The sequence below is a fragment of the Triplophysa dalaica genome, chromosome 2 (genome assembly GCF_015846415.1).
Source record: "Triplophysa dalaica isolate WHDGS20190420 chromosome 2, ASM1584641v1, whole genome shotgun sequence".
Classification (NCBI taxonomy): domain Eukaryota; kingdom Metazoa; phylum Chordata; class Actinopteri; order Cypriniformes; family Nemacheilidae; genus Triplophysa; species Triplophysa dalaica.
The window spans coordinates 93,164-117,645 of record NC_079543.1 but is presented as its reverse complement, the minus strand read 5'-3'; the positions used below and the strand labels follow the sequence as shown (position 1 = coordinate 117,645).

At 44.3% G+C, this 24,482-nt stretch overlaps 2 protein-coding genes across 3 annotated transcripts; both read left to right on the top strand.

The window, feature by feature from the left end:
• The first annotated feature begins 427 nt into the window (after positions 1-427).
• On the top strand, positions 428-16,327 carry LOC130440398 (transmembrane channel-like protein 7). Of its 2 annotated transcripts, none has more exons than XM_056773514.1 (16): positions 428-586; positions 3,636-3,882; positions 3,972-4,120; positions 4,211-4,366; positions 10,454-10,539; positions 10,634-10,776; positions 10,866-11,013; positions 11,109-11,282; positions 11,363-11,514; positions 11,722-11,833; positions 11,937-12,034; positions 12,105-12,288; positions 12,423-12,553; positions 12,636-12,791; positions 15,327-15,405; positions 15,745-16,327. In XM_056773514.1, the coding sequence occupies exons 1-16, from the start codon at positions 568-570 to the stop codon at positions 15,880-15,882; spliced, it is 2,172 nt and encodes a 723-aa protein (XP_056629492.1). In that variant the 5' UTR covers positions 428-567; the 3' UTR covers positions 15,883-16,327. The 2 variants fall into 2 exon arrangements, with proteins under 2 accessions (XP_056629492.1, XP_056629484.1); XM_056773506.1 differs by lacking the exon at positions 428-586 and adding an exon at positions 609-764.
• A 204-nt stretch (positions 16,328-16,531) lies between these two features.
• Positions 16,532-19,592, top strand: zbtb45 (zinc finger and BTB domain containing 45). Its single transcript, XM_056773537.1, has 6 exons — positions 16,532-16,664; positions 16,881-17,839; positions 17,916-18,026; positions 18,113-18,259; positions 18,434-18,701; positions 18,782-19,592. The coding sequence occupies exons 2-6, from the start codon at positions 16,883-16,885 to the stop codon at positions 19,120-19,122; spliced, it is 1,824 nt and encodes a 607-aa protein (XP_056629515.1). The 5' UTR covers positions 16,532-16,664; positions 16,881-16,882; the 3' UTR covers positions 19,123-19,592.
• Positions 19,593-24,482: the final 4,890 nt, after the last annotated feature.

The window sequence follows — 24,482 nt, the reverse complement described above, 5'->3', positions numbered from 1 at the left end:
TATTACAGGACTGTGACCTCTTACTTGTTGTCACTGTCATCATGAAGTGAACATTTATGATTAAATAAATGACGATTTATTTCTCCAAAATGAGATAACTCCGTTTCTAAACATGTTCAAAAATCATATTCAAATTATATCGATCAAACTGCAGTTGGTTTGTTTTGATTTAAGTGAAAATAACTTTCACTACAGCTAGCAAACACCATAAGACACAATAAAAACATGAGTTTTCTTATTTTGGAACCAAACTCTCCATATTTAAGCTATTTTACAATAATCAATCAAAATGCTGGTATTAGTTTAGCACTCGGCTGTTTTTCGTGTTGTAGTGTTATGTTGTGTCGTTGAGTTGATGTCCAGCAGACGGCGCCACTAATGCGGAAACTCACAACGCTTTCGAACTGCTCTCGCGATACTCTGATGTCACAGGCCGATCGGTCTGCGCAGGCTTCACGTAAAGTTTCACATTCGTGAACACGCAACGGACAGACAGACGGCGACAAGCCTCGTCTGATCGCTCTTGTCGGTTATATGATGGTTTTTTGAGTTTGATGAGGACCAGGGATGGACCGGACTGATGCAGGTCAGTGTCGATCGGTGTTTTAGCGCGTGAATAATGGCTCGCTTTCCACATGAACAATAAGCCGAAGTTCAGATGTGTTCCTGTCTGTGTGTTCAGTGTGAAATCAGACACCAGTGACACTAAACTCGTGTGTGCTGACAAACACAGAAAAACACGATGAACGCGACGAGGTCAACAGGTTTGTGTGAGAATTCGGTTTGTTTCAATAAACACTCGTGTAAACAAAACACTGTAGCATAATGATGACGATGATGATGATGTTGTTGAGCTTTATTATTGTTGTTGTTGAATACGAGTAACTCTCTTAAGTGGGTTAAACATGCCAGACGGAACTGAAGACGAGTCTGAACGTGTTTATGTGAGAGAGGAATGTCTCCTCAACACTCACTGCAGCACACAATTTACCGGACGAAAACAGTAATTGCGGTTTATGATCAAACCCAGATAATAACAATACTTGTTCCCAGAAAGTTATGGGAAGCAAACACTAATGTTCTTTAACGTCGTTCTTAATGCTCACAGAACGTTTATTTACTAACTCATCTTCACAGCAACTGCGGTCAAGTTACTTTGACATTCGGTGTCATCGCAGTTCTACTGTTTGTGAGCCCAAACTAACTCAGATACACATGAATCTAAGCCCTTCACGTTACACAGGGATTCATTTCTAGACAAAAATCGAGCAATAATACAACAGGTGCTCATACAAAGTTACTGGTTTCAACATAAGCCAGAACAATAACGTCACCTGTTGAGAGACAGAGAGAGGGGAAGTGTTTTTTCTTCTCATTTGTCTGTCAAGTATTCACAGAAGAAATGTGTTTAAGTAGATCTTTCGAATGTTGGGAGAGATGTGATGACCAGACTGTGTCATATATGTGTCAATTAAAAATACAAAGAAAATGTTCAGAAAACATGCCTGTTATTGCACAAGGCTCGTTTTTTTTTTAAATAGCATTTTATGTATTTGATAATGATTTTCTAACTTTTAATGTATGCAATATACAAATCCATTAAACGACAACAACATTTGAGATAAAGTGATCAAATCAACTTTAAAATGTTCAGAATATCATTCCCTATAATGCTCAAAGCTTGTTTTTCTGATTATGCCTGTATTCTTTCATATACGCTCCTGAGTCTTAAGACTGGGGAAACATTACAAGAATTTGCATTTCTCGCTGTTGGATCATGACCAGGTATGCAGGTACTGCTGCTTTGAAATGCCAAAACAAGAAACGGGAGCAAGAGACAAAAAACAGAGAGTATGCTAAAAACTTTATTTAAACTCAAACAGGCTGTTCATCAGCTGATCAAAAGTTTAAGACCATAGCCCAAAAAACCCCACAACAGAACTAAACGTGTCAAAGCTGGACTCAACAGTGAGTAGCCCCACCGTTCTTCTTGATCACTTTAAACACTTGTATCGGCATGCTTGATGCCACTGTTTCCAGGAGGCTGGTGGCCACGTTGCTCAATGTATGATGATGGCTTCACAGAGGGCATCCACGATCTGGCACTGACGTCTGTTTTTGTTAACATCCCTTGCCTTCCATCCCCAAATGTTCTCAATTGGATTTAGATCAGGGGAACATGCAGGATGGTCCAAAAGGGTGACGTTATTCTCCTGGTAGAAGTCCTTTGTCAGGCGGGCGTTGTCCTGTTGAAAGACTCAGTCATCAGCGCACAGACGAGGGGCCTCAGTCAAGAGGGATGCCCGCTGAAACATGTCCTCATAGCCAGCTGCCACTTGTGGTGCGTATAAATCATCCAGTGGGATCTCCTTGTCATGCCAGTAACGTTGGAAGCCATCAAGACTTCAATACAGTTTTTTTTCCACCTGTCAATGAGTCATGTAGGAGACACGATTTTGAAGAGTTTTTTTGTTCTTTAAGCCTTTCTCCCACAAATGGCGTCTTATCATTATTGGGTTGCAGTCAGCATCAGTACGGGTCTTCATTTGGGTTGAGGATCGCCCTGTTTCAAATTTTATGTCTTTTCACTCAAATTGGTTGTTTTAAATTCAGACACGCGACAGGTGTGTGGAAATAGAGGGCGGATTTGTGCAGATTTTTACTTTCTGACGCAATGGTCTTGAACATTTGATCAGCTGATGAACAGCCTGTTTAAGTTTAAAAGAAGGTTTCAGTAAATTGCCTGCTCTCGTTTTTTCGTTTCTTGCTACTGTTTCTTGTTTTGGCATTATGCAGCAGTACTTACAACCGGGTTATGATCCACAGGTCTTAAGATCACATGCCTTCTTCTCATGTCCGCAGTACCTGCATATGCAACAATAGTTTTTCATTTCTACATCAACTGCATGATTTGAGAGTGGATTTGAAACGTTATTTTATTGTTACTTCCATTTGGGATTTTTGCTATTGCGCTTTCAGACATGCGCACATAAACAAAACTGAGAGAAAACCGCTAAATGCGTTTACATGCAGCCTTAAATCAGAATAATGGCCAAAAAACGACCTCTGCCGAGTGGGTTTGCTTTTGCTGTTTATGAGCTTTCCCCTATAAAGATAACCGTTTTATGCGTTTACATGACCTACTTAATATCAGCTTATTAACCAATATTGCAGTAAAGGTCTTTGCAAGTACAGGCCGTAATTTTCGTATGCGTTTTTGTCATATTTGGCGCTGGTTTGCATGGTGTCTCTGAATTGTCAAAACGCCTCTCAAAATCCTTCCTACTGATGCAAAAAATACAGAAATCTAACCCTGTCCGAATTTTTAATGAAAGAGCTCATTGACACCTACTGTTTGATGGGTCCGGACCAATGAAGAATAACAACGTCACGTGATACTTTTCTCGTCACTCACACAAATATGAATGTTTCCAGCGAGTAGTAAAGAGCGTGGAATGCGATCGATAGCGTTTGGTGTGAACCCGACATTACGATTTAGAATCATCTTTCACTTTATTCTGACATTCCTCTCCAGAAAACAGCTTTCAGAGTTTCAAGCCTCTGTTTGATCATTCAGGAAGATATTTTTGTTATTACTCTGGGAGTGATGACATGCGCCTGTTTGTTTCCATCAGTGTTCTCCACAGACCACCCGGTCCCCAGCACTCATCTCCTGCTGGATCAGCTGCCCAGTTACCAGTCTCTGCTCTACCGGAGAAAATCCAATACCAGCGGCAGCGCTAGGAGGAGGGGCAGTGGGCGTGTCCGACAGCCGTCCATCATCAGTGGGAAATGGCTGGAGCAGAAGACGGTTCACAGCGGAGAAGAGCTCAGACCTGTGAGGGAGCTTCCCAAGAGCATGGAGGACAAACGGCAGCAGAAGTGAGTTCCTCTGTGTGTTTACCTGTTACAAACATGTGCGTACACCCGACCGTCTTCATCATACGCCCTTGACTGTTGTGTGTGTGAAGAGAGCAGCGTCTCCAGCAGGGCGGCGCTCCTATTGGCTGGGGTTTGTGGAGACTGAACGTTCATCGCTCTCTGAAGCATCTGAAGGAGGACGGGATGGATCTTCTGTCCTCGCTGCAGCTCTGGAGAGCAGATGTTCACCTCATTGAGGGTCAGAATCCACATGACTGAACACTTAATAAGCATAAATAAATAAAAACTGTTGTACGCTCACGTGTTTGTGTGTTCTGTTTGTGTTCAGGCATGTTCGGCACTGGAATTCTGTCCTATTTTTCATTCCTGAGGTTTCTGGTCCTGCTGAACTTCATCATGTTTCTCCTCATGTTTGTGTTTGTGATGCTGCCAGTCATTATCACATCGCACACATCACTGAACATCACCTACAGCAGCACAGATGGTACACACACACACACACACACAGACACACATCACTGGACATCACCTACAGCAGCACAGATGGTACACACACACACACACACAGACACACATCACTGGACATCACCTACAGCAGCACAGATGGTACACACACACACACACACATCACTGAACATCAACTAAAGCAGCACAGACGGTACACACACACACACACACACACACACACATCACTGGACATCACCTACAGCAGCACAGATGGTACATACACACACACACACACACACACATCACTGAACATCACCTACAGCAGCACAGATGGTACATACACACACACACACACATCACTGGACATCACCTACAGCAGCACAGACGGTACACACACACACACATCACTGAACATCACCTACAGCAGCACAGATGGTACACACACACACACACATCACTGAACATCACCTACAGCAGCACAGATGGTACACACACACACACACACACACACATCACTGGACATCACCTACAGCAGCACAGATGGTACATACACACACACACACACACACACACATCACTGGACATCACCTACAGCAGCACAGACGGTACACACACACACACACATCACTGAACATCACCTACAGCAGCACAGATGGTACATACACACACACACACACACGCACACACACATCACTGGACATCACCTACAGCAGCACAGATGTTACATACACACACACACACACATCACCTACAGCAGCACAGATGGTACACACACACACACACACACACACATCACCTACAGCAGCACAGATGGTACACACACACACACACACACACACATCACTGGACATCACCTACAGCAGCACAGATGGTACACACACACACACACACACATCACCTACAGCAGCACAGATGGTACACACACACACACACACACACACACATCACCTACAGCAGCACAGATGGTACACACACACACACACACACACACACATCACCTACAGCAGCACAGATGGTACACACACACACACACATCACCTACAGCAGCACAGATGGTACACACACACACACACACACATCACCTACAGCAGCACAGATGGTACACACACACACACACACACACATCACTGGACATCACCTACAGCAGCACAGATGGTACACACACACACACACACATCACCTACAGCAGCACAGATGGTACATACACACACACACACACACACATTACCTACAGCAGCACAGATGGTACACACACACACACATCACTGGACATCACCTACAGCAGCACAGACGGTACACACACACACACACATCACTGAACATCACCTACAGCAGCACAGATGGTACATACACACACACACACACACACACACACACACACATCACTGGACATCACCTACAGCAGCACAGATGTTACATACACACACACACACACACATCACCTACAGCAGCACAGATGGTACACACACACACACACACACACACACATCACCTACAGCAGCACAGATGGTACACACACACACACACACACACACATCACTGGACATCACCTACAGCAGCACAGATGGTACACACACACACACACACACACACATCACCTACAGCAGCACAGATGGTACACACACACACACACACACACACATCACCTACAGCAGCACAGATGGTACACACACACACACACACACACATCACCTACAGCAGCACAGATGGTACACACACACACACACACACATCACCTACAGCAGCACAGATGGTACACACACACACACACACACATCACCTACAGCAGCACAGATGGTACACACACACACACACACACACATCACTGGACATCACCTACAGCAGCACAGATGGTACACACACACACACACACATCACCTACAGCAGCACAGATGGTACATACACACACACACACACATTACCTACAGCAGCACAGATGGTACACACACACACACACACACACACATCACCTACAGCAGCACAGATGGTACACACACACACACACACACACACACACACATCACCTACAGCAGCACAGATGGTACACACACACACACACACACACACATCACCTACAGCAGCACAGATGGTACACACACACACACACATCACTGAACATCACCTACAGCAGCACAGATGGTACACACACACACACACACACACACACACACACACATCACCTACAGCAGCACAGATGGTACACACACACACACACACACATCACTGGACATCACCTACAGCAGCACAGATGGTACACACACACACACACACACACATCACCTACAGCAGCACAGATGGTACACACACACACATCACCTACAGCAGCACAGATGGTACACACACACACACACACACATCACCTACAGCAGCACAGACACACACACACATCACCTACAGCAGCACAGATGGTACACACACACACACACACACACATCACCTACAGCAGCACAGATGGTACACACACACACACACACACACACACACACATCACCTACAGCAGCACAGATGGTACATACACACACACACACACACACATCACCTACAGCAGCACAGATGGTACACACACACACACATCACCTACAGCAGCACAGATGGTACATACAGACACACACACACACATCACTGAACATCACCTACAGCAGCACAGATGGTGCACACACACGTACACACACACATCACTGAACATCACCTACAGCAGCACAGATGGTACATACACACACACACACACATCACCTACAGCAGCACAGATGGTACACACACACACACACATCACCTACAGCAGCACAGATGGTACATACAGACACACACACACACATCACTGAACATCACCTACAGCAGCACAGATGGTACACACACACACACACACACACACACACACATCACCTACAGCAGCACAGATGGTACACACACACACACACACACACATCACCTACAGCAGCACAGATGGTACACACACACACACACACACACATCACCTACAGCAGCACAGATGGTACACACACACACACATCACTGAACATCACCTACAGCAGCACAGATGGTACACACACACACACACACACATCACCTACAGCAGCACAGATGGTACACACACACACACACACACATCACTGGACATCACCTACAGCAGCACAGATGGTACACACACACACACACACACACACACACACATCACCTACAGCAGCACAGATGGTACACACACACACATCACCTACAGCAGCACAGATGGTACACACACACACACACATCACCTACAGCAGCACAGACACACACACACATCACCTACAGCAGCACAGATGGTACACACACACACACACACACATCACCTACAGCAGCACAGATGGTACACACACACACATCACCTACAGCAGCACAGATGGTACACACACACACACACACACACACACATCACCTACAGCAGCACAGATGGTACACACACACACACACACACACACACATCACCTACAGCAGCACAGATGGTACATACACACACACACACACACACACATCACCTACAGCAGCACAGATGGTACACACACACACACATCACCTACAGCAGCACAGATGGTACATACAGACACACACACACACATCACTGAACATCACCTACAGCAGCACAGATGGTACATACACACACACACACACACACACACATCACCTACAGCAGCACAGATGGTACACACACACACACATCACCTACAGCAGCACAGATGGTACATACAGACACACACACACACATCACTGAACATCACCTACAGCAGCACAGATGGTGCACACACACACACACACACACATCACCTACAGCAGCACAGATGGTACACACACACACATCACCTACAGCAGCACAGATGGTACACACACACACACACACACATCACCTACAGCAGCACAGACACACACACACATCACCTACAGCAGCACAGATGGTACACACACACACACACACACACACACACACACATCACCTACAGCAGCACAGATGGTACATACAGACACACACACACACATCACTGAACATCACCTACAGCAGCACAGATGGTACACACACACACACACACACACACACATCACCTACAGCAGCACAGATGGTACACACACACACACACACACACATCACCTACAGCAGCACAGATGGTACACACACACACACATCACTGAACATCACCTACAGCAGCACAGATGGTACACACACACACACACACACATCACCTACAGCAGCACAGATGGTACACACACACACACACACACATCACTGGACATCACCTACAGCAGCACAGATGGTACACACACACACACACACACACACACACACACATCACCTACAGCAGCACAGATGGTACACACACACACATCACCTACAGCAGCACAGATGGTACACACACACACACACATCACCTACAGCAGCACAGACACACACACACATCACCTACAGCAGCACAGATGGTACACACACACACACACACACACATCACCTACAGCAGCACAGATGGTACACACACACACATCACCTACAGCAGCACAGATGGTACACACACACACACACACACACACACATCACCTACAGCAGCACAGATGGTACACACACACACACACACACACACACACACATCACCTACAGCAGCACAGATGGTACATACACACACACACACACACACATCACCTACAGCAGCACAGATGGTACACACACACACACATCACCTACAGCAGCACAGATGGTACATACAGACACACACACACACATCACTGAACATCACCTACAGCAGCACAGATGGTACATACACACACACACACACACACACATCACCTACAGCAGCACAGATGGTACACACACACACACACACATCACCTACAGCAGCACAGATGGTACATACAGACACACACACACACATCACTGAACATCACCTACAGCAGCACAGATGGTGCACACACACACACACACATCACCTACAGCAGCACAGATGGTACACACACACACATCACCTACAGCAGCACAGATGGTACACACACACACACACACACATCACCTACAGCAGCACAGACACACACACACATCACCTACAGCAGCACAGATGGTACACACACACACACACACACACACACATCACCTACAGCAGCACAGATGGTACATACAGACACACACACACACATCACTGAACATCACCTACAGCAGCACAGATGGTACACACACACACACACACACATCACCTACAGCAGCACAGATGGTACACACACACACACACACACACATCACCTACAGCAGCACAGATGGTACACACACACACACATCACTGAACATCACCTACAGCAGCACAGATGGTACACACACACACACACACACACACATCACCTACAGCAGCACAGATGGTACACACACACACACACACACACACATCACTGGACATCACCTACAGCAGCACAGATGGTACACACACACACACACACACACACACACACACATCACCTACAGCAGCACAGATGGTACACACACACACATCACCTACAGCAGCACAGATGGTACACACACACACACACATCACCTACAGCAGCACAGACACACACACACATCACCTACAGCAGCACAGATGGTACACACACACACACACACACACACACACATCACCTACAGCAGCACAGATGGTACACACACACACATCACCTACAGCAGCACAGATGGTACACACACACACACACACACACACACACACACACATCACCTACAGCAGCACAGATGGTACACACACACACACACACACACATCACCTACAGCAGCACAGATGGTACATACACACACACACACACACACATCACCTACAGCAGCACAGATGGTACACACACACACACATCACCTACAGCAGCACAGATGGTACATACAGACACACACACACACATCACTGAACATCACCTACAGCAGCACAGATGGTACATACACACACACACACACACACACATCACCTACAGCAGCACAGATGGTACACACACACACACATCACCTACAGCAGCACAGATGGTACATACAGACACACACACACACATCACTGAACATCACCTACAGCAGCACAGATGGTGCACACACACGTACACACAGAGTGATTTGACTGATGATGATTGTGTGTGTGTGTTGCAGTGAGAGACTGCAGTGTTTATCCCAGCAGCTCTCGTCAGGGTCTGGTGGTTTTTCATCAACACATCACAGATCTTCTGTCAGGAACTGTATGAGATTATCTCACAATATTACACAAAACTACAACTGCACAATACAATACAACAACCTGTAAACTCTGTGTGTGTGTGTGTGTTTGTGTAGGGTTTTCTGGAGCAGACGTACCTCTTCTATGGTTATTATAGACTGGAGTTCATTCATTCTGCTTTCAGTTATAATCTCCCGCTGGCGTATCTGCTCACCACCGTCTCATATCTGCTGCTGAGTCTGGTGTGGATCGTCAAGAGGTCAGTTCAAGTCCACACATCTGTGTGTTTGATGAATCTTCTGATCTGAGATCAGGATGGGTTTGGGTTTTGTGTGTCCACATGTTTAGGTCTGCGTCAGGTTTTAAACGCAAACTCATACAGGACGAGGACCGTTTCCAGAGTTTCTGCAATAAGATTTTTGCCGGCTGGGATTTCTGCATCACGGATGAGAACGCAGCACGCCTTAAACGCAGCAGTTTACTTTACGAGCTGAAGGTGCATCTTTCAACACATCAGCACTGTTAATAAACATGACTTATGTTCACAGCGGAATGCTTGAGTTACTGTTGTTGTGTGTGTGTGTCTGTCAGATGGATCTGGAAGAAGAACGCATTAAACAGAAGATGGCGAATCGCACACGCTGTGAAAGATGTCGTATCTACATGTTAAGAGCTGCTGTGAATCTGTTTGTGGTGGCCGTTCTGATCTCCTGCTTCTACTGTATCTACATCGCCACTGTATTCTCACAAGAAAAACAAGCCGAGGTGACGACCACTGCCTTTCTCTCTTCACTTGGGTCTTCAGGTTGTGATCTTTTTCTAAAGACGTGTATGTGTGTGTTTAGGAACAGAGTAACTTTCTGTTGGAGCTGATGGTGGAATATTTGCCCTCCATTGTCATCACGCTGGCTAACTTCATCACACCGCTGATCTTCAATCTCATCATCAGTTTTGAGGATTATTCACCTGCCTTTGAGATCCGCTTCACACTGATGAGGCATCAAATTCACTTATGTGTTCAAAGTGCTGTTAGTCAAAAGACTAGATGATAGTTGATCATGTGTGTGTGTCTGTGTGTGTGTGTGTACACGAGTGGATGATGAAAGACATTTTATGATAAGGTTTTATCCAGATCAAATTCTGATGCATTGGTCAGGAGTGTACAGATGTGTGGCTAACATCATTGTGTGTGTGTTGTGATCAGGTGTGTGTTCATGCGGTTGGCCAGTATCGGTGTGTTGCTGCTCTCACTGTGGTCTCAGATCACATGTGGAAGTTCACATTGTTCCTGCGGATACAACCATCATCGCTACCCTGTACGTCACACACACACACACACACACACACACACACACAGAAGACACATTATGTGCGTGTGTGTTGTGCATCTTTGACTTTCATGTCATTGTTCTTGTGCAGTGCTGGGAGACTCATGTTGGACAGGAAATGTATAAGCTGGTGATCTTTGACTTCCTGATCATCGCTGCTGTCACCATATTCATTGAATTTCCACGCAAGTATGAACCGGTGAATGTGTTCTTCTGTGGGCTCGGCTCATTCCTAACAGATTTATTGTTGTTCTGTCAGGATTATTGTCAACCATTGTGACTGTGCTTTGGCCAAGTGGTGGGGTCAGCAGGAATTCGCCATCCCTCAGAACGTTCTGGAGATCGTTTATGGTCAAACCATCTGCTGGATCGGAACATTTTACTGTCCTTTACTGCCCGCCATCAACACTGTCAAATACTTTCTGGTCTTTTACCTGAAGAAGGTAACAACATTTATCCAAAGAAACATTCTAGAGAAAATAAACTCAAACATGTTTTAGTTGAAGATTACATGTCAAGTGGCGTTTTAATAACGATTCAGTGTTCTTATTGTTTTTGATTCTGATGAATCCTGCAGGTGTCTTTAATGACCAACTGTCGTCCTGCCACGCGTCCGTTTCGAGCCTCCAGTTCTCACTTCTTCTTTCTGGTTGTTTTATTAATCGGTTTGGCTCTTGCATCTGTTCCTGTAATCGTTAGCATCGCACAGTGAGTTCACACACACACACACACACGTGCTTGCCCCTACAGCTCATGTTTGATGTAGGTGTAATGTGTTGTTATTTGTCAGGATCCCTCCGTCACGAGCATGTGGTCCGTTCGTCAATTACACCTCATCGTGGATGGTTGTTCCTCGTGTGATCACTCAGCTACCTCACAGTCTGAGCTCCGTTCTGATGGCGCTGGCGTCTGAGGCCTGCGCTGTTTCACTCTTCGTCATCACCTGGTGAAACTGAGCACATGTCGTTGTGTGTGTGTGTATGTCTGTCTGTCTGTCTGTTTTAGTGTGTGTGTGGGTGTCTATTAGAGTTGAGCCGCGTTTCAGCCGAGTATCCGGTACGGATAAAGCACTTTTGCCGAGTACGAGTATCATACGAGTAATACGAGTCAATATCTGTGCTCGGATTGAATAAAAATCCTCATTGGGTAGCTGACTGTGTCTGCGTTCTGTGATAGTCAAAGCGCTCCTCCCCTACACACATACAGATGTATTGTGTTGCTGACTGTGCCCGCAGCTCTCTCTCTCTCTGTCTCTCCCTCAGTCACTCAGGTTCGCGCGTCTTTTCCGTTAACGTTTAGGTCTCTTCAGCTTCAGGTTTGTTTTTTACTTCGGTTTGTAGTATTTACTTATTAACCGGTAGAGTTTTGATAAACGTGGGGTTTGTTTAGACGTGGTGCATGGTAGAATGCGACTCGCGTTGCGTCTCTGCCTGTCGGAGTTTTTATTTCTTTTTTAAACCGTCAGCTGGCTCTAACCAGTTTTTTAACAAAGTGTCTGACACTTTCTTGCTGTATTTCTTAAAAAAATTAAGGAATTAGTGTATAAAACTATATTACAAATGAATTAGCTACACACACACACTCTCTCTCTGCCGGTCATCAGTTTTTTTTTGTTAAAAAAAAAAAGCTCAATCTGAAAAAAAAAAGCTCAGCATTGATCTGAAGCTCAATGCTGATGCTGTCATGTAAATAGTTTTCTAATCAGCAATAAATATAACAATTTCTGATCAACCAATATCAATTGCATGTTTAAAATAACACACCGGTTAAAGCCCATCTAAAGACAACCCGACCCACTTCCAGGTTAAATCCCGCCCATTTCCGGGTTAGGCCCCGCCCAGTCCGAGTACAGATACAGATAATTCATATGGTCTACAGATACAGATACAGATAATGCTGTTCTAGCTCATCCCTAGAATCTATCTTTATGAGGACCAGTTTGAGTTTTAGACCAGCAGAGTGAGGACTAAGAGAGTAAAGTCCTCACTTTCTGAGACCCCTTTAAAGGCTGTTTGAGGATCAAGACCTGGTTTTATGGTTTAGGTTATAATCAGGTTTAGGTTATAATCAGGTTTAGGTTAATATCATGTTTAGGTTATAATCAGGTTTAGGTTATAATCAGGTTTAGGTTATAATCAGGTTTAGGTTATAATCAGGGTAAGGTTATAATCAGGTTTAGGAAATAATCAGGTTTATGTTATAATCAGGTTTAGTTTATAATCAGGTTTAGGTTATAATCAGGTTTAGGTTATAATCAGGTTTATGTTATAATCAGGTTTATGTTATAATCAGGTTTAGGCTATAATCAGGTTTAGGCTATAATCAGGTTTAGGTTATAATCAGGTTTAGGTTATAGTCAGGTTTAGGTTATAATCAGGTTTAGTTTATAATCAGGTTTAGGTTATAATCAGGTTTCTGTTATAATCAGGTTTAGTTTATAATCAGGTTTAGGTTATAATCAGGTTTAGGTTATAATCAGGTTTAGTTTATAATCAGGTTTAGGTTATAATCAGGTTTAGGTTATAATCAGGTTTATGTTATAATCAGGTTTAGGCTATAATCAGGTTTAGGTTATAATCAGGTTTAGGTTATAATCAGGTTTAGGTTATAGTCAGGTTTATGTTATAATCAGGTTTAGTTTATAATCAGGTTTAGGTTATAATCAGGTTTAGTTTATAATCAGGTTTAGGTTATAATCAGGTTTAGGTTATAATCAGGTTTAGTTTATAATCAGGTTTAGGTTATAATCAGGTTTAGGTTATAATCAGGTTTATGTTATAATCAGGTTTAGGCTATAATCAGGTTTAGGTTATAATCAGGTTTAGGTTATAATCAGGTTTAGGTTATAGTCAGGTTTATGTTATAATCAGGTTTAGTTTATAATCAGGTTTAGGTTATAATCAGGTTTAGGTTATAATCAGGTTTAGGTTATAGTCAGGTTTATGTTATAATCAGGTTTATGTTATAATCAGGTTTAGGTTATAATCAGGTGTAGGTTATAATCAGGTTAGGGTTATAATCAGGTTTATGTTATAATCAGGTTTAGTTTATAATCAGGTTAGGTTATAATCAGGTTTATGTTATAATCAGGTTTAAGTTATAATCAAGTTTAGGTTATAATCAGGTTTAGGGTGAGGGTTAGGGTCAGGTAAAAACTTCTGATGGTTAGGGTAAGGGGCTAGAGATTGCATTGAGTCAGTGTATGTCCTCATAAAGATAACTGTGCAAACATGTGTGCGTGTGTGCGTGCGTTTGTGTGTGTGATTATGTGTGGCTGTGTGTTTGTGTGTGTGTGTGTGTGTGTGTGCGTGCGTGCTAACCCTTACGTGCGTGCGTGTGTTTGTGTGAGTGTGACTGTCAGTCTGTCTCTGTGGGTTAGGGTTAGTGTGTTTGTCTGTCTGTCTTTGTGTGTGTGTCATTTGTTTGTCCATTTTGTGTAAATGATTGCTGTCACTCTGATGTGATTTGTGTTGTGTTACAGTCTGGGGATGTTTTATGTGATAGCGTTGGCTGGAGCTCATAAACGTGTCATCGAGCAGCTCCGAGATCAGCTGGCTATGGTGAGTGTTCATATCTGATGATGATGACGACAGAAAATCTTTAAGATCCTCTCACGCCACCCTCTGTCCTTCACACGTAGACCATTTCACAAGACACACATGCTTGTCCAGGAGCACGTTTCTGGACTCTTTGTTCTTTTCCTGCATGTTTCACTTCACAACATTGACAGCTGCTGATCTGCAGTTGTAAAGTTATTGTGTGGTATTCACTTGTTGAATTGTTATGGCAGAGAGAAGCACAGGACTGAGGTGTCTGGTTTAATTCATGCCTTCAGTGTGTTGCTCACCTGCAATCTTTGTGGGTTAAATACTGAAATCTTCTGTCTGTGCGTGATGCAGGAGGGCCGCGATAAGCGTTTTCTCATTCAGAAGTTGTGTCAGGCCCAGCAGGAAGTCTTCGCTCGATCGCCGGATCGGGTTTGCTATGGAAACCGGCAGGATGCTGGGCTGTATTTCGTTCTGGAGACGCAGGCGTGAGTGTCTTGAATGGAGTCTCGAGTGATACGGATGTCGATGACATCATCGCAGGGACACTTCACTTGTTGACGTGTAACTTTTTGTTTGTGTTTTTATTCTTTTCCTTTGTTTTGCCTAATTTTTGCCTAAAATATATATTTGTTGTGAGTGGGATCAGAACATGAACTGTGATTGAAACTGCTCTTGAACTTCTAACACTATTTTGAGTTTGATCTCTAAGGCTCTGGCGATGAAAGTTATTATACGAGCGCTTCTGGCTGTAATCTTTCTTACATATTCACATAAGCATCTAAAGACTCGCATTCCTTTTCATTTCAACAATTTTATTGTTTGATCTTTATATGACAGGCTGTTTTTATTTTTTTAAAGGTCTGTATCAGCCTCTCACTTGAAGTTAAAGCCTTTTCTTCTGGATTGTTGTGGCAAATAAAATGTTTGCATCAAATGTTGAGTCATTGTTGTTTTTTACAAAAAGCCAAAATGAACCTCAGCGTGAAGGGCAGCTGGATGGTGTATAAACTGTTCTAGAGATCCGTGTGATAAAAGTTCAGAAGGGGATTTTACTTTACCGGGTGTTTTGTGTGGTGGGGACTTTTATCTTGACGGCTTGTTGTGGGTCGTTCGGGGCTTTTATTTTGTCGGCTCTCTTCCGGATTTCAAGGCCCGTCAGTCGCGCTCGTTCGGTTTATCTTGACAGAAATCAAATCGATCAGATCGAGCTCAGTATCGATGCAGTAATGCTCGCACAGCAGCGATTTTGTGAACTTTAAACACGTCTGCAGGTAAGAGCGCGTCACTCTTGAACAAAGTCACGCCATGTTATGGATGATATGACGATAAAGGGTTGATTTTGCGCAATGCTAATGAAATGTACCTCAATGCAGAGTTTCGGACGATTTGTCATCTGTCAAGCGTTGCGTCACGACGTCGTAACGCGCGGCCTGTATATATTTGTGTATTTATGTAGGGTTTCGTGTTAATGTGATGTGTGTTTTCAGTGATGGCGTCAGGTCCAGAGACGGTGCACTACATCCACCTTCATAACTCCAGTCAGTCTGTGCTGGAGGCTCTGAGGTCACAGCGACGCAAGGGTCTCTTCTGTGACGTCACCGTGCGCATCCATGACGCCTCGCTGCGGGCTCATGCGTGCGTTCTGGCAGCGGGAAGCCCATTCTTCCAGGACAAACTGCTGCTGGGTCACTCCGAGATCTCGGTTCCTCCTCTGGTGCCCGCGGAGACGGTGAAGCAGCTGGTGGATTTCATGTACAGCGGCTCGCTGGTGGTGCTGCACTCACAGGCGCTCTGCATCCTCACCGCCGCCTCCATCCTGCAGATCAAGACCGTCATCGATGAATGCACGCAGATCATCTCGCAGAGACGCGCCGCCGTGGGGGCCGGAGGCACAGGGCCGCTGGGAAGCACTCTCCCCAAACAGGAGGAGGTGGGCGGCGGAGGTGATGGGAAGGGGCGGGAAAGCAGCGCGCTGCAGGGCTTCGGTTATGGCATGCCAGCCGACTGCGGCTCGGCGGCGGAGATGGCGGCCGCTCTGAGCGCCGGGGCCCAGGGGGACGGCAGCGGACTGGAGGGTGGTGTGGGTCCTTTGATGACCATCGGTGAGCTGGGCAGAGCAGGCCTGTGTAGAGGGGAGGGGCTGGGTGTGGCAGGGGGCGGGGCCATGATGAAGGCACCCAGTTGCTCGCAGGAGATCAACTACATGCTGAACCCCAACGTGGAGCGCAGCATGAGCTCACAGAACATTGCGGCCAATGAGCGCCCTCAGATCACCTCTCCAGCCGGCATTGGGCGTGGTGGGGGGGTGGAGTATGGTGATGTGGGGGAGGAGCTAGTGGGGAGCATGGACAGATACAGCGAAGAGGACGAGAGGGATGTGCATGACGGAGAGAGAGACAGACAGACGGCGCACACGCGCAAACAGAGACAGCCGCTGAGACTGCAGGTGATGCACAAACACTCGCACGCACACAGACACCAATGTGACACACTCTTGATTTTGGATGAACTCGTGTTCGCAGGTGTTGGGGGGAGAGGAGGTGGTAGTGAAGAATGAGGGGGTGCCGGAAGGGGAGGGGCTTTTTGAGATGGATGACAGAGGAAGTGCATCCCACCAGTCGGCATACTCGCAGGTAAAGCACACATTTGTAGTTTGGTTTTGTAGGTTTAGTTAGGGATGATAACCCTGAACGTGTTTGTGTGTGGATTTTGTTGTCAGGGTGGTTTCTACGAGGAGGCCGCAGTGTTCTCAGGTGGTTTCTGGTCTCAGGCGGATCCGCAGGCCTCTCTAGGCCCAAACCCTCGCGCACGAGTCAACAAACCACTCACCCCACCGCCTCCACCCTCTCAGAATCTGAGCAGTCAGGTGTGACGGCCTCCTGACACATGACGACAGCACTCGCGTCTGCTTCAATCTGTGCTACCGATCCGCGTATGACATCACAGTATTGGATCCACACTGTGATGTCATCCGTCGATCGGTCGTCGAACAGTCTGCGTTGTTTGTCAGTTCACATTTGGTTTTTGTCTTTATTCTCAGATGCTTTATCAGTTCCCTGCCAGCGAAACGCAGTCCTCCTCCTCCTTCTTTGTCGGAGGACCCATGGTTATCGATAACTTGGCAGATTCCTGTCAACAAGCTCCGCCCCCTGCTCCCCTGACCCCAGCTCCGCCTCCTCCCACCCCGGCATGCGTCGCCGGTCTGAGCTTCACGCCGCAGGCTTCTGAGACGTCCTTCGACTGCAGCCACTGCGGAAAGTCGCTGCGCTCACGCAAGAACTACAGCAAGCACATGTTTATCCATTCTGGTAAGCGCTGATGAAGCTAGACGTCTAGAGGTTGGCAAACCGCCGGGAGCCGCTTGCTTGACTCTGTTGTCGTTTTGCAGGTCAGAAGCCACACCAGTGCAGCATCTGCTGGAGGTCTTTCTCTCTGCGCGACTATCTGCTCAAGCACATGGTGGTGCACACGGGCGTGCGTGCGTTCCAGTGCTCCGTGTGCAGCAAACGCTTCACGCAGAAGAGCTCCCTCAATGTGCACATGCGCACGCACCGCGTGGAGCGCACCTTCACCTGCGGCGTGTGTCACCGTGCCTTCACGCACCGCACGCTGCTGGAGAGACACGCCCTTCAACATCAACACCCCGCCCCGCTCAAACCCAACACCAGTCACATGGAGCAGGGCGGTGGTGGCATGGGCGGAGCCAGCAGTCAGGGCCCCGCCTCCTGAAGTGTAGGATTTAATCCCAGAGCTTTAACACACACACACACACGCATTTACAGCAGCTGCGGTGCCATCCTCTGTGACGGTTCGCGACGCCTCTTAAACCTCGAAAACCTCATGAAACACACAAACCTCATTGAGTGACTCACACTAAACACAACGCACACCTCCTGACTCCGTTTCTTCAAACAGGACTCATCAGAAACCACAGTGACCTCAGGACCAGAAGAGACACTTCACACATGATTACCTCCATTTTTATTTCAACATCAGCCTCCATTTTTACATTTTTTATCTACTATATGCATAAATATGATCTTGATATTTTTATGTTTATTGTTATGTACGGGTTTTGGCTTGGATGCTGCGCGCTTGCGGTAGATTTTCTGCGTTGTACTCTGCTTTGTTTTCTGTATCCAGCATGCACTTGTGTTACGCTGCATGAACGCTGCATTAAATGCCTTGTGATGTTTCCACGTGGTGTCTTGTTTCTTTATTTCAAATGAACAGCTGTAGAAGCATCACTGCTCTGCTGCTGTAAGAGAAAGTGTTCGGCGCTCCATCATTCCACATTAAAAGGACGTGATCATGTGGGTTGGGTCATCATGTGAACGGGGAACAAAACTGAAGAAAAACACTCGCAGGAGAATTTAGTGCTAAAAGGTTAAGGTAAGTGTTTTCTTTACTACCAATTCTCTACCCTTGTTTAACTTCTGCACACTTGATTACACAATTAAGGTTTACGTGCTTCTTAAATAAAATTCAAACTAATTTAACTGTGGGTACAGGAGCTGATGTTATTTACACAACATATATATGAAAAAAATATTTTCAAACTCCTGTTTTGACATTTTCTCAAAAATCATATCTCAAGAGACGCTTAAACTCACCTACCTGAAAAGCTTCAGTACTGTGAACAATTTGAGCAACTTTCTGTAAGAACTCTGTAAAGCAGGGATGCTTTTGAGGTCAAGGTAAGGTAATTTATATAGTCCTTTAAAACAACATAAATGTGCTGCACAACATACAAGACAAAACATCCTCAAGTAATACATTTTAAATACTAATAAAATATATTGAATGAAAACTAAATAAAAACAAAACATCATGCAGAATAAAAGGAAAAAATATGATATAATGAAGCATTTGCCTGAGAAAAATAATATGTGTTAAGAGAAGATTTAAAAGTGGATAGAGCAGAGGATCGTCTAATAAACAAAGGGTTCAGAACTGAGAGAGCATGGTCACCTTTGGATTTCAGTCCAGATTTATTAACAATAAAAACCATCTGGATGGAAAATCTTCTCGTTCTCTTAGGAGAGGAGGAGTGGAGAAGCTCAGAAATATGAGTAGGTGCAAGACCATGAAGTGATTTAAAAATATATATATAAATGAAAATGTATGTTTATTAGCTAAATCAAATGATTGTTCCGTGTGCTTTGTCGTGTTGTTTCAGGTAGTTGTGCAGGTGAGTGTCTTTGAGATACTGCCACAGTTCTTCTCGATTTAATCGTGTAACTACGACAATAGTGTCTGATTGCAGAGCGCAAGACAGGCGTAATTGGTAATGGGCGGAACTTGTAATGGGCGGAACCTGTAATTATCCAAATCACACGGAACAACGCGAGATATCAAACGTGAGATGTTGGCAAGATCACCTTCTTATTTTATGCCTTAATAGTATGTACTGGTTTGTGACGGGAAAAGTAGATATTTTTGACACCGGAGTAAATGTGTGCACTGGTACAAACGTGAAACTTAAGTCACAACTGTTTCCTTAGTATGAAGGCATAACAATGCCAAAAATAAACGAGCGCACTGCTGATGCGTGCTGCGCGCGGCACATAACTTTCGCGAGAGGACAACGGATCTACATGCGAGGAAACGGGATCCCGCGAGCTCGTTTGAAACATTCCCTCGCGCATGGCATCCAATGTGCGCGCAATACAAGCCCTCGCGCGCGCATTACATCTTCTGTGCGCGCAATTGAAAGCTCTCGCGCGCGAAGGACGCGCATATATAGTCTCGCGCTCTGCCCTGCTGCTTTTGCTCGCGCGAACATTTTTATTTTGGCAGTCGCGGGGCGGGACTTGCTGTTTTGTTGTAACCTCAAACATCATTGGTTACTTCCTGTTTTCCGGAAGTCACTTGCGATTGGAGCACCTTGATCATCAATCTCAAGCTTGTAGACAGTCCCTTAAAAGAATATTTTGTGCTTTGATAAGATCGGCCATTGATTATGGCAGTATGGAATATAGCTCTGTACGTAAAACACAACTTTTAAAAGTAACGGCAATACAAAAAACAGGCAATGAAAATGTGTTGCGGAGCTCGTCGATCATCACCATTATCAGCAGTTCATGTAGAGATGAGAGAGATGCCTCAATAAAGCTGTAGGTTTAAGTTAAGGATCCAGTTAAAAATGGTTTTGAAGGACTGGTGGGAATATGAGTATAAAAAGTTGTCAAACCTTGTATGAAAGGCCAATGAGGAAGCACAGGAAATGGGTGTAAGCGACATACATATTGCCCCTACAGTGGCTAGGTCAACCATTCCTTGGCTCTTCCCATTGACTTCGGTTGATATCCAATTGCATAAAGAAAAACATAACAATGAAACAAGTGTATTAGAAAGTTTATTTGTACAGAAATATTTAGATCTTACTTATTATAGTGCAGTACAATGTTGCGCAGGAGAACTCTACTGGCCACCTCCACCCAACAACACTACATTACATCACAGTTAATATGTGACAAAAAATTAGTTCAATAAACATATAAATGAAAAATGTTGCGTTTGTTATACACAATTTCTGAAGATGTTAGAGTTCTAAATATTTCAGCTTCCTCTGACGGCGTTTTAGTGCCACGTAAAAAATAAAGAAATTACAGGTTTTCGAGAATAAAGTCGAAATGTTTCGAGAATAAAGCCGTCGTAATACGTATTTTGTTTACGTGAAAGTTGTAGTTTGAGAGATTAAGTTGGTTAAGCACGTCGACTGAACCAGTGAGTTAGTTCTTAGTTCTACGGAAGGCCTTGCAAACCCAGCAGTCATTTAAAAGGTGAACTTGATTAAAAAGTCTTTAGTTCACATTTATATATTTTTATGAGTCCTTACGGATTGTGGTTTTTATACGCTTGATGCAACCAGATGTTTGTACATTATCAAACATTGTCTTAATATTTCAATGTTTGCTTCAGTTTATCATGAAGCACTGAAGTACTTGTGACGTCGGAGACGTCGAGCGCGCAGATGTTCATCCTCTGATAAGTCTCTTGAGAAACAACATATCTGGTCCGTGTATCATCTGATCATTTGATTATTCCATTCAAAACAACGAACGGGAAAAGAAAAAAAATTGTCGACATTTCGTTTTTCTTTATGCACATTTTTTTGGGAAAACGATGTTTTTCTTCTTATTTCAGCTTGAAACGGGAAATCCAATAAATAAATAAACCAAATCGAAATAACCACCCGAATTACTGTCTTTTCATTTTTGGGTGATTTCGCAAGTCTTCTGCGCGCGCACCCTTTGCGCAACGCACAGCCGACTACCGGGATCGTTTCTAACTAAATCCTTGGTGTTTTCAGTCTGACGTCATCACGCAACTCTGTGTTTTAGCAAGTTTAACCATCATATGTAGTTTATATGGTTAGAGTTAGGTTAGGGTTAGTATGTGGGTTAGGGTGAATACCGGGATCAAGTGCATTTATATATATGCTTCGTTTGTACTTTTCACTCCCGTTAAAAGAGTCACACTGAGAGAGGAGGACACGACGGTGGAAAATATCTCAAAAATATAATATTGGACAATGCCTAACGTTTACATACAATACTTTCCAGAGCTTATACAGTCGAAGTTTGTTAGCATTATTGCTTTTAATATCTGACACGTAAGTGAACAGTTAGCCAAAGCTTGCTAGCAGCAGCAAAGGTGTAAATCCATACATTACGGTTGTAATTTAGAAGTAATGTGATGCAAACAGCCCCTCCCCCCTTAACGTTACTCAACCGAATCCATTAGGTTCCCCCTGCAAAAACTACAGTTCTGCTATAGAGTAATTCACAAGAATGTTCAGTTTGTGTTGAAACTGTGAGGTTTTTATTTAGTCATTTGCACTATTACATTACATCAGTTTTACCTAAATTAACCTAGTAAACTGCCAAATGATTGCAGTCATATGCCTATCTAGGGAATCATTTCCTTTATGCAGATTTTGCTTGCATTAGGCTACTGTTTTAAGGTAACATGCCAGAGCCTGTACAGGCCCATAATAATGTTGCAGTGTTCCCCAGAGAGCATATGGCCTCTTTTTCCGACATCTCGTGATATATCACATTATTTATAAACATTTCTTGAATATGAAACATGTACAGCCAAAGACATTGTAAATTATAACTGATGGATCGCATTAGTGAAGAGCGTGATGCCGCGCTCACATGACGCGCATGCGCAAAGCTTGCGCGCGCAGAAGTCCGTGAGAAATTACCCCAAAATGAAAAAACAGTAATTCGGCCGTTATTTCGTTTTGGTTTATGTATTTATTGGATTTCCCGTTTTAAGATGAAATTAGAAGATAACCATAGTTTTTTTTTATTTATATACAGAAAAACGGACAAACGAAATATCGACTCTTTTTTTCTTTTCCCGTTTGTTGTATTGAATGAAATAATCAAACGATCAGATGATACACGGACCCTCTTCGAATAGCACGCAGATGTAAACACATATATCCACTGGTCGCTATTTCAGTCTGCACAAAACTTTTGACTTATTATAACTGTGTGATGACGCGCCAAAAGACAAAGAATTTCCTTATTGCTTAATCATAATCTAAAGTAGGATTTAATCAAATCCTCCACAGCCATTGTTTCTAGGAATTCTGTGATTTTTCTCAAAATATTTTTATTAATTTGATATCCTATTTGAAATAAATGAATGGAAAATGAAAAATGACTCGTTCTTTCATTTTTCGTTTGCCGTTTAAAAAACGGATTTCGAAATCAATTTGGCATTCGTACATGTGGGCGGCGCTATAACGCCCCTTTCACCCGATTGGTCAAATCGTACCATTCTGTACGGCCTTAATTCTGCCCGTCAGAAGAATTCACCTCCAGTTGTTCGTTTTTTGGTGTATTGTCGCAACGCGAACCAATGCTTATTGTCAACTGTGCGTGATATTTACGCAGAAATCGTAAATCGTGTTGTACTGTACGACATTTAAGAGTTGATGTATGCTATTACTTCGACATCTAACACACCTTTCATAGACGTTGATCGCAGAAAAGTGCTGTATAATTCCATGAGAGTGCTGCTGTCAGTGGGATTGATCTAGAAATGTTCCTATTTGTTGTAGTAGAAGT

Excerpts from the sequence above, each read along its gene's own strand:
- LOC130440398 (XM_056773506.1), top strand. The coding sequence starts at position 743 with ATGAACGCGACGAGGTCAACAG. Across the intron at positions 3,883-3,971 it reads GAGGACAAACGGCAGCAGAA|AGAGCAGCGTCTCCAGCAGG; the intron begins GTGAGTTCCTCT and ends GTGTGTGTGAAG. Across the intron at positions 10,540-10,633 it reads CAGATCTTCTGTCAGGAACT|GGTTTTCTGGAGCAGACGTA; the intron begins GTATGAGATTAT and ends GTGTTTGTGTAG.
- zbtb45 (XM_056773537.1), top strand. The coding sequence starts at position 16,883 with ATGGCGTCAGGTCCAGAGACGGTGCACTACATCCACCTTCATAACTCC. Across the intron at positions 18,027-18,112 it reads ACCAGTCGGCATACTCGCAG|GGTGGTTTCTACGAGGAGGC; the intron begins GTAAAGCACACA and ends TTTTGTTGTCAG. Across the intron at positions 18,260-18,433 it reads CTCAGAATCTGAGCAGTCAG|ATGCTTTATCAGTTCCCTGC; the intron begins GTGTGACGGCCT and ends CTTTATTCTCAG.